This window comes from Peromyscus leucopus, chromosome 8b, assembly GCF_004664715.2.
Source record: "Peromyscus leucopus breed LL Stock chromosome 8b, UCI_PerLeu_2.1, whole genome shotgun sequence".
In the NCBI taxonomy this organism is placed as follows: Eukaryota; Metazoa; Chordata; class Mammalia; order Rodentia; family Cricetidae; genus Peromyscus; species Peromyscus leucopus.
This window is the reverse complement of record NC_051086.1, coordinates 65,534,358-65,545,215: the sequence shown is the minus strand read 5'-3', so window position 1 is coordinate 65,545,215 and position 10,858 is coordinate 65,534,358. Positions and strand designations below refer to the sequence as shown.

Genomic DNA, 10,858 nt, shown 5'->3' with positions numbered 1-10,858 from the left:
AGCAATACTGGGGACTACAGCAATGGTCCTAGCATACCTGATTGGGCCCATTTTAAAGAGTCTATGACACTCAAACGAGACCAGTACAAAAGACTGAGCCGTTCATTCTCCCATCCCTCCATAATATGTGTCCCACATGTGCTTTCCTCCAAGCTTATGTACCCTTAGCTTTTCAATTTCCCTCAAGGAAACACCCAAAGTCAGACTGTGTACAAAAAAATAATTTATTTCTCTTAATAATCAGAAATATCTATTTTATAATAATATTTTAAACAATGCCTAGAAATCTCAAATACAAACTTCTTCCATTCATCTTTACAAAATTCATCTCTCATAACATTTAAGGTATAGCACTGAGGTTCACAGTGGAAAGGAAAACAGTGGAACCACATTTTGCATGAGAAATCCTAGTATTCAGGGAAGGGGATATCAAAACATCAATAAGTTAAATATGTTTAACATTACTTAAGGCATCACATTCCGAGTCACACTAGTTCACTATCATACTGGTCACTCTTTAGAAGTTCTTGAACGTGCTGTGGGAAAGGTCATAGTAGATGCATTAACTGTAGGTCGGTGGGTCAAGTTAGCATTCAAAGGTGCTGAAGATCTCACAGTAGATGCAATTTTAGTTACGGTTGTAGTTTCTGATCTCACTTGGTTCTGGTCCAGTTTTCTTGTGTACGTCTGGACCCACTCCTGCTTGGGGTCAGCACAGATCTCTCTTTTGAGCTTGGTGATGAAACTGTGGAAAGAGAGAAGACATGGTCAGATGAAGTCCAATGGCTGGATGAGGAGAGAATATGTAGGGCTAAAGAGGGAAGTCAGGGGGAAAAGGGAACTCAGGGTGACCTGCTCCTCCTGCAGGTTTTCCAGGACAAACTCATGAAATTAGAATACCCTGAACAACATCTGTATAGACAGTGCTGTTGGGAATGGCTTTTTCCTCCTTGGCCTCTGTTTTCCCTTTGGGAATCACTTGATATTGGGTCTGAGTGTGTGGCTGACTATAAGTCCATGGGGACCAACCCTTGCTCTCTAGGAAGGACTTTGGACCAGGGAGGGCTCATATATGTAACTCACATCACAGCTTCTCTGGGACACTTGCTGTTGGTGATTCTCTTGTAGCTCTCCAGCCTCTTCTCTGGGATCTTCTTGCTGGTGAATGTGTAGCAGCAGGTGAGTGGGGCATTAACTGCATCTGGAGAATAAACCAGAAAGGGGAAGCACATTAGGACAAGATAGATGCTTCTGACCTCAGAGAAGAGAAGGGCCACGAGGAGAAGGCAGCTTCAGCAGCAGTGGATGTAAACCCCGATACATCGGAGCTGGGATGTGATCACTGACACACTGACTCAGGTATTTGTGTTTTAAAGTAAGTTCACACTCTTGGATGAAGGGATGTCGTTAAAACTAGGTGACTCTGGGGGCTGTCATTAGGAAGAGCTAAGAAGTCAAATTACCAGAGTCCAAGAAAATGACCTGGGGACCTTACTCTATGCTTATACTGAAATCTATATCTGGTCCTGACTATCTGTAGTATCAACCCCTTCTGCTAAGCTGCTATCCCTGGAAGCTGGACTGGGTGAAACAGAGATCTCGGGTCTCTTCCCTTCCCCTCCTCTAACTGGAGAAGCACATCAACCTAAGCCCCTCTTTGGTCCCCCAGGTTCTCTAACACTGAGGAAGGTAGTGGGAGTAGGAACCGCATAAAGATGTAATTCCAGATTTAGATCTTAGAAGAATTAAAACTCTGGTTCAGGCTCTTCCCAGAAGCAAGTGCGTAACTAGGTTGGCTCTTTGCCCTTCTCTCAGCTGCCTTACCTCAGGGAAAGAAAAAGGACCTGTTCAGGTGACACTACACTATGATGGCCCATGACAAGACAATCCAAAATGGGGTAACATGCTGTGAGGAGAAGGAAGCTGGGGTCTCACCTGGCTGAGCCAGTACGTGGAGGCTGCAGGCAGCCGCTATGAGCAGCAGACACAGAAGTGATGTGGCAGAGACCTGCATGGTGGAGGAACAGAGAGCTGGCTTCAGAGAGACTTAATTGGCAGGCTCGGGGTTGGCCTCAGGCTCTCTGCTCTTCTGGCAGCTCTGCCTCAGCCTTTTATTGTAAGCCAAGGGGTGGAGTCAGGCAGAGGGCCTGATCCCCAGGGACAGCGTCAGCCTTGTCATCCTCGTCAGCGAGTGAGGAAAAGTGGAAAGAAAGTTGAATCTGCTGAGTAAGTACAGAGCCCTAGGAGATTTCCAGGAAGTAAAAGAGAGAAGTTGCACTTGGAATTTGTGACTTTTTCCAGCCACTGCTGGGGGTGAATGAAGCTGAGTAGGGAGGGGAAAAGAGGGAAGGAATGGGGAGCAGTCACACTAGCCTGACCACAAGTGTGATGGAGTGGACCTGCTTTCACTGAAATAAAGGGAAGTGGGCAAGGAAGGTGAGATCCTAAGGGAGATGGAAGCATATCCCTGCTTGCCCCAAGGGATCTTGGAGCTGGGAAAGGACCCCAATAAGTCCACAAAGTCCTTGATTAACATTTTTTGTTGAATAGGGCATTCACTCCACTTGGTGGCTCCCCGATACGTGGCAGAGCTTAAGAGCTTTGTAACATTGAAATGAATTGTCTGAGTTGTAAGATTCCAGACCTGGAAAGCCATACAAATCAGCTGATGCTGCAGAAGAAATTTCCATGTAAAACCCATGCAGTACTTAGTCTGTGCCAGGAATGTTTGGAACCCTTCACAATGCAAAGTCTCCAAATTCCCCAGCTCCAGTCAAAGAGGTATTGCTAATCCCCATTATACAGATCAGGCAGCGGAGGCCCAGAAGGGTTGTAGGTAACTGCCCTGGGATCCTCTGGAATGGGAGCCAGGTAGCTCCAGTCTGAGCTATCATTATGTTCCATATTCTCTCTGTACTCAAACTAACAGACAGCTAACAGGCCGCGGAGAAACATTCCTGGTGGTTACGTCACTATGAACTAGGAGCCTGTGGTCAGCATTTATTACTTCTGGATTTCCAGGGACCATGAGTAAGCTGAGGAGCCATATTTGGGGAAATGGAACGTCTGGCTTTACTCAGCTTTTCAGGCTTCGATTTCTCCAGAAACAGTAGGACCAGAGCAAGAAAATCTGAAAGTCCTCAGAACTAATTTCAGACAATTCTTTTACAAAAATAGTAGAGCTCTCATAGGCATGCCAGCAGCTGAGCAGAGTCTACAACTCGGGTGTCTTGATTCCCTCATCCCACTACAGTAGCCTCTGAGTCTTGCCTGGTGGACAGGGATGGACCTAGGACTCCATAGTGGGTCACAGAGACAATACTATAAAGAAGTGAAAGTTCTTGGAAGAAAGCAGTTCATCAGTTACTGTGTTTGTATAATAAATAAGCATTATTAAACAAACAACTGTATTTAGTTCACAGTAAGTGGTCTTGGCAGCATTAGGATGGCTACTAGGAGCCAGACAGAATTAGCTCTCAAAAAATCTAATTACTTGTAGGTGACACAGGGGGCTGATGCTCTCATCCAGGACACACTGATTACAGAATCCCTGCCCCTGGACATGAGGTCTAACGTCTCATGATGGATGTTGGGATGTCTAGACTCTTGGGCAGAATTAGAAATAGGCAGGACAAAGAGAGAACAGGCCACTTGTGTGCCGCTTCGCTGTACCTCTGGGGACCTTCTTTGTATCCTACCTGTGCCATCCATCATCCTGCTAGGCACTCTCCTCCTCACCAACTAGTGTCCAAACCCTTCTGAGTTTGGCTCAGTCCTTTCCCTGTGGACTCACTCAAGTCTCCTCAAATATGTGAATTATTTTAGGCTTGCAGACAGTAGCTTTGCCTAGTTATGTCTTCCCAGACTCTCTCACTGTAACTTCCAAGAAGTTTTCCTGGTGTTCATAGGTGTTCATCTCTCATCTATGAGTGCATCATCTATGGAACCTAGTCATTCCTCAGGCTTTCTGTAGCGTTGACAAGTTGAGAAATGCCACTCTGACTCCTAAAAACCTAAGACGCAAAAGCCCCCCCGCCCAAAGAATGTGTATAGTGTCACCTTCTCTTTCTTTGAGAGGAAATCTATTCCTGACTGATATACACGGACTGATATGGCCCATGGTCACAAGGGAAAGCCCTTGGTTTTGTGGAGTACTGGGATAGGCTTCTGAGCCTGGGAGGTCACTATTGGAAAGTGAATTGGCCACTGCAAGCCTCCGTTAACACAGGGGAGGAAACAGGGTGTGAATCATAAACCAAAGAAAGGAAAGTTATTGTTTAGCTCCCTCTCCCTTCACTCTGTCAACAAAGGATGCTCTTCCCAGCTGGTAGGTCAGAGGCAGAGTGAAAGAAGTGAGCGGAAATTCCCATTCTGAGGTAGGATTGGAAGTTCCCAGTTCCTTCGGGACAGATATTTGGCTGGGGTGTGCTCCAGATGCTGGGCTTGCCACCAAGTAGTTATCATGCGGGACTGAGAATCTGAAATGTCTCAACACAGGCCTCGGCTGAGCTCTGGTTTGGGAGCAGCCAAGGGAAAAGCCCCGGGAAGAGTCATAAAGGGGTGAGGATCAATATTCCAGTGGTCCCCAGCATCCAGAAGTCCTGGACCTTCTCTTTTTACCACCCAGATGAGCAATGGAAAGTTCCTCTTGGTGAATAATTTTCTTCCTCCACATGGACCCTGGTCAGTGTCATACACTCCCACTCAGTGTCAGAGTGGAAGAAAGAAGAAGTGATAGTGAGCTTTCTAGAAAGATCAGAAGCACTTCTGAGGCCCTCAGTTGGCCACTTCCTCAGCTCTCTTGCTTGCTTACCCCTGATCTTCTGACCTGCACTTTCAGACGACCTCCCCTGACCCCAAGTCTTTGAATGAGGTGCATAATTTGTGCCTGTCTACAGCCATCCTCCAGCAGCTACCCTCTACTCTCCCAAAATGAGCTCTCAGGTCCAGGTAGACCAGGCCTGTGTACCTAAGACTTTGAATCTGGCATCCTTTCAAGAACCATGATTTTCCATTATACAGTCACAGAATGTCTAGTGGAAAGGGGACCTCCAAGATGAAGTGCTCATTTCTCAGATGGAGGGACTGAGGCTAAGGACAAGGTCATGGCATGCCCAGGGTATCACAGAAGGCTAACTAAAGGAAGTATTCTTGCTGGCTTGTCTCGGAGCTTTCTCTGTGTTCTCTGCGATCTGGTCACATGATCGTGTGGTCAGCATCCCCCTTGGGTAAGCTGCAGGGAAAGGGCCACTGGAGGAGTGGGCCAGACTCAAAGAGCTGCTACCATTAAATACAACGAAGGTAGGGTAGAGCTTCAGAAGAAACCTGAGCCAGTGTTTATTCCAAGCCTCCAACACCCAAGCATTTCCTGGTTCTGATGTGGCTAGGCTCCAGCTCCCTTTTCATGAAGGAACTAAGGGTGTTTGCAGGATGAAAGTGGTACTGGTGGGCAGGGAATACTGGAAAAGAAAGAGGAGAGTCATTTGCAAGAGTCTGGGTTGGGTGGGAAGGGGCTCATCACTTCTATCATCTCCTGGGCCAGTGGTAGGGGACAGGAACCTGAGTCATAAGGCGAGAGCTACCCTGGTGACAGGAAGAAGAGAGGTAAACTGGTGGGATGGCAGAAGTCTAACTCTGCAGCACCTTTGAGTTGCCCATTATAGAGAAGCTGCCATCTTCATTTGGGGCACAGGCGGCCTGAGCAGTGTGGTGATGGGTGTAAGGCTCAGGCAAGCACATTTGAAGCATCCCTGTGAAGGCACTGAGCTCTGAGCAGCCTTAGGTGTGGCGAGAGTCTTAGGGGAACAGTCTGTGGATCATCCAAATGGAGACAGAGACATTGTTTTAGTGGCCTTTAGTGGGATCTTGAACACATGTGTTTTGCTCACCCAAGGGAAAATAAAGAGACACACAGAAGAATTACATTGGCCAGACATACAGTGTCATGAAAGTTCCTGTGTGAATACAGCAAAGGCTGGGGTGGGACATTTGTGGTGCATTCAAGGGCTGGGCAGGTTTTAAACTTGAATTCTCACTGTGTGGAGGAAAGACACATATTGGAGAAAAATCTCTGGACACTGCACATTTTAGAATGCTTATGTAGCCCTTGGCATCTTACGAAGAGCAGATGCTAATTCAGTGGGCCCGAGGACTAAGATGTGCATTTCTGACCAGGTAGGTGCTGCTGCAAGGGTCCAACTCCCTTAGAATCACTTGGAAAGAGGAAAGGATAGAAAAAGATGCTTAGAGAATGAGCCGCCATGAGTTACTCATCTCTTCCAGACTAGCTTCCTGCCTGTGGTCCCTGCATAAGCCTCCAGGACTAGAGTATGGTGCTGTCCATAGCAATTTCATCTTTTTTTCTAGAGAAATGGTCCACGATTCTCTTGGGTCTTCAGGCTTCAAAAGAAGGAAGTACCGAAGAAAAGAAGAAATGAGAGAAAAAGGCAAGAGTAATATAATAAATGAAGGGAGTAGAAAAGGGAGGCTGGCAGAATACGAAAAACCCTCAGTTATGTTATAGTACCACAGCCAGAGGCCTGTCTCTGCCTCTGTCCAGCTATGGGGCCTTGAGAAAGTCCCTTGACCTCTCTGGACCTCTTGTGTGGAAGGTGGTGAGTAAACAGCTGTTTCTAACATCATCGTGTGACTTGTATGAAGAAACAAACCAAGGTGCTTTGTAAGCATCCCGCAAAGATCTGTGTCAGCCTAAAGGGTTGATGGATATGGACCTGGGGACATCTAGAGACACATGGCCACTCCAGTAGTGTGCTCCTGACCTTGAGTTTACTATGTAGCCCAGGATGACCTGAAACTAGTAACTCTTCTTCTGCCTCAGCTTTTGGAGTGCTGGAATTACAGGCATGTATTCTATGTCTGGTTCTTGCTGTCTTTCTGGGAGAGGGACAGTAAGGTTCTATTTTACTGAACTGTCTCTCACCCCTTCTGTCCTATCTGCCCTGAAGTAGAAAGCCTTTTGGGGTCAAGAGAATAGCTGAAGGGCAGAGAGAGCAGTTGTAGAGCCAATCCAGGACCCCAGCAAAACAGTCAGCTCACAAAGCTCTCTAGCAAAGCCTGGCCTTGACTTGTCCTTGTCTGCTTTGCACCAACTCACCACCACCACCACCACCACCACCACCACCACCACCACCACCACCACCACCACCCCTCAACCCCACTTTTCACTTTTGGAACATGCTGTGTTCCATCCCACCTCAAAGTTTTTGTCCACACTAGATCTCAGCTCCTGTGACAGTACCATTGTTCAAATCACTCACAAACAATCCAAGCCACTCAACTCATTTTAAAACAGTAGAATGGTTGAACACTAGGCACGGGAATTGGGAGAAAAGCAGGGGCTTCTGGTCTTTCCTTTCATTTGTTTGAGAAAGAGCAAGTGACAATGTTGGAAGGTGAGAAGCTGTAGTAGAGAAAGTGGCTTCAGGGGCTATGTGGATCCCTTGAACTGGGGTGCTCTGGTTCCCCCACTTACAGGTTATAGTTAGTTACATGCTGAAGAGCGAAGTTTTATCTGCCCACAGAAAGAGGCTTATTGATTCATACCTTTAGCTGTCTGGGCAGTGGACTGCCTTGCAAAGCACTGACTCCATTCTGAAGCCTATCCTGCCTTTCCTGTAAGTCAGCAGAGAGAATCTGAAGGGAGATGTAAATGCCGTTCATCCAGTCCAGAAGGGTAGTCATCAGAAATGGTTTTGAAAATACACTCTCTCTTCGGGCTTCAAAGCCCTAAATAAATCTCCCCTTTGAAATATTCACCACCCAAAACTATAGCTGTGGCAATAAGACTTCACAACACATGGTCCTTAGTGAGTGCTTGCATGGCTTGAGAACAGCAGGCCTTAGGGGTGATAGGCACGTGGGTGGGCGGGATCTTCTGTCTAACTCACTCCTGCACTCCAGCATCAGCACCAAGCATTGGGGTCTCAACAAGAATTGAAGGATCAGATAGGTGTGATGGTGCATATCTAAAATCCCAGGACTAGGGAGGCTGAGGCAGGAAAACCATTTGCGTTTGAGGCCAGCCTGGGCTGTATATAGCCAGTTTCTGACAGAGAAAGAAAGAGGGTGGGGGGAGAAGGGAGAGAGGGAGGGAAGGAAGAAAAGAAAGTGATGAATGAATTAGGTAGGGCAAATACAGCTGAACAGTTTCATGGAAATCCTGCAGTTGAAGTCCTGCACTGTCTGATGGCAACGTCTATGTGTGGGGTGAAACAGAGCACCAGAGATGACAGTCAGTGTCAGTGCCGGTTTTAGGGTGCAGACAAGCTGTGTGCATATGGGTGTGAGTGTATGTAGTGTGTGTATGCTGTGGAAAGTGGCAGTTGACACAGATTTTGACATTTTCCAGCAAGATGGCCAGCTACATATTTCCACTATGGAAGCACTTTCCTGTCTGGCGAACCCCTAATGAAACCAAAGCAGACACTTGGAAATGGGTTTTTGGAAGCAGAGAAGGGTTTTTGTTAGTGCCAAAGTGACTCCTCCCCAGGTTCTAGGAGGGGCTGGAAGTAGAAGATGGATATATGTGCTTCAGGATCAAATGCCTTCCCAAGAAGAGGTCAATAAAAACTCTTTCTTCAGAGTCCAACATTGTTAGACACTGAGAATCTCTGGGTTTTCCAGCTTGATCGGTCATCTGACTTCAACGCCAAGTCTGAGGAGTCAATGGGTGGAGTGTGTCTGGCTTGCCCTTCCGTGATGCGAGAGTCATCCTGCTTTGAGGGCAGTGTCCAGACCTCTAAGTCCACATCAATGCTACAGCTTTGGAGCTGCAAGGGCAGCTTTGGGAGAAGGCTGCAGAAGGCATTATCAAGCAAGGACCAGGTCAAGCTTTGGGTATTAGGAAGCCAACAAGCCGTGTTTACTCTTGTGGCAGCCATGACAACAATGAAAGCCATGAGCTTTGGCCGTTGGAAAGTGGGTCAGGCAACCTGACTCCTGCTTTGCCAGCAGGACCCAAGGCTTGACTGGATGGGTTCTTCATAGTTCTTGGGCATGGTGAGAAAGTTGGGTGGGACACTTTCTTCCTAAGATAGACAGTTTGGGGGGACCTGAACTGTTCAGGCTCTCTAGTGACATGGACTGTGCCATAATATGTATCTATTGTTCCTACTGTGGCTGGCCCAGCACACAGCAACCACAACACCTTGTTTCCCCCTTTCCCCCCAGAAAAGTTAGGATAACCTCATATTCCAGCACTTCAGCAGATGCCTTATCATTATGCAATTCTGATTTAATGCCAGTTTTCAACAGAAAAATTTGGGTATTTACTGAGTGCCTTCTAGAACTTCTATGCAGTTAATAAGGAAAGGTTTCAAAATTACAAGGTTCCCCAAACCATAATCCAATTTATGTCCTTGAGGATTTATTACACTGTGGGACTCATGCCAAGGTCCTTGTAAGTCTAAGTGGGCTGGTAGTGTTAGTCTGGATTGTTTGTTTGTTTTGTTTTCTGAGATAGGACCTTGATATGTAGCCTAGGCTGGTTAGAACACACTATGTGGTCCAGACTGGCCCCCAAACCATGATTTTCCTGTCTCAGTCCCCCAGGGCTGTGATTACAGGTGTACACCACTACGTCCAGCTTTCCCCCCTGTTTTATGGATGCAGAAATTGAGTCTTCCGGGCCTATGTGCCCAAGGAAGAGAGCTGGGGAGTAGCGGAGCTAAGATTCTGAGATTCAAATTCAGGGCTGGTTGCTCCTGGGCTAGTCTTCCCTTTGCTCAACAATGCTGCCACCAGGGCCTTTCTTCTCTAAGCCCCCCCACCTCCTGGTTCTTCTCCTTTCTCTTCATCCTAAGGGTTGCCTTTCAACAGCACCCCCTCACATCCTGCAAGAGCTGGCTTGGTAAGAAGGTGGAAAATGCAGGGAATTTGAGGAAAGGCAGTTCTCACACTTCTTACGTTTCTCTCTTCAGGAGAATCCATCAGGCCTTTTGGGTCTAGCTGCTAAGGCCACACCTCAGACTATTTATTATCCCAAGTCTCCCTATTCCACAACACCCAACTTAGCAGCCTGATCCTTCCACCACAGCTGGCTGCTTCTTTCTGCATCTAGGGCATCAGCTCTGTCAGGTCTCTCAGCCACTGCCCAGTCTCCTCTCCTTCCAGCACATCTGGTGTTAGACACTCTCTCACCAGCACACTCATCCCACCATCACTAGGCTACTGTTCCACGGCATGTGGGTGCCCAGACCTAGGTCATCTGCTATGATCATCTCCTATCCCTGAAGACTCAACTCTAGGTTGTTGTCTTTCTTGAGGACTTCCTATCTCCTTAATGGCAAATGGTTTAGGGTATCAGCAGGCTCTGCAGGGCCCTTTCACTTCTTCTAGACTCTAGAGTCTGGAGGGTTCTTATGTCTTCTCTGCCATGCTCTGGGACGTCTCTCGTGTCCTTCCAGGCAGTACCATAATCTCAGATTTGGCACCGTCTTGTCTTCACCAGTGAAAACAGAGACCATGAGATAAGAACTCTGCAGCACCCATGTGGAAACTTCTTCGAGTTAGTACATCTCCTCTGTCTTGGATAAAGAGCTGCTTGCTCTCAGCAAGGGTTATGCCTCCATCTGTATCTCTGACTTCCAGTTGCTTCCCTTAGAGACTGGCACTCTTTCTTGGGAGGGGCCTCTTCTGTCTCTTTCTATCTCATTTCTTCCACCCCACGTGCTAAATTGCCCTTGTTGTTTTAAAGGTGCATTTTTCTTAGTCTTAGATTCCCTTGAGTTTCTCCCACGTCTCACAATCTTTTTATGAAAAATGCTTTTGAACAATTGTCCCTACATTTTCACCTCCCAATAGTTTCCTATCCAGTTGCCATTTATCTTCCACATTCAGA

At 47.1% G+C, this 10,858-nt stretch overlaps 1 protein-coding gene across 1 annotated transcript; it reads right to left on the bottom strand.

Annotated features, from left to right (window-relative positions):
• Positions 1-203: 203 nt before the first annotated feature.
• LOC114691550 (C-C motif chemokine 2-like) lies at positions 204-2,100 on the bottom strand. Its single transcript, XM_028866979.2, has 3 exons — positions 1,936-2,100; positions 1,084-1,201; positions 204-745 (listed from the first exon to the last, which is right to left on the bottom strand). The coding sequence occupies exons 1-3, from the start codon at positions 2,012-2,014 to the stop codon at positions 511-513; spliced, it is 432 nt and encodes a 143-aa protein (XP_028722812.1). The 5' UTR covers positions 2,015-2,100; the 3' UTR covers positions 204-510.
• Positions 2,101-10,858: the final 8,758 nt, after the last annotated feature.

Coding starts and splice junctions, on each gene's coding strand:
- LOC114691550 (XM_028866979.2), bottom strand. CDS start 2,014: ATGCAGGTCTCTGCCACATCACTTCTGTGTCTGCTGCTCATAGCGGCT. Junction 1,202..1,935: donor CCACGTACTGGCTCAGCCAG/GTGAGACCCCAG, acceptor TTTATTCTCCAG/ATGCAGTTAATGCCCCACTC. Junction 746..1,083: donor TGTCCCAGAGAAGCTGTGAT/GTGAGTTACATA, acceptor CTCTTTCCACAG/TTTCATCACCAAGCTCAAAA.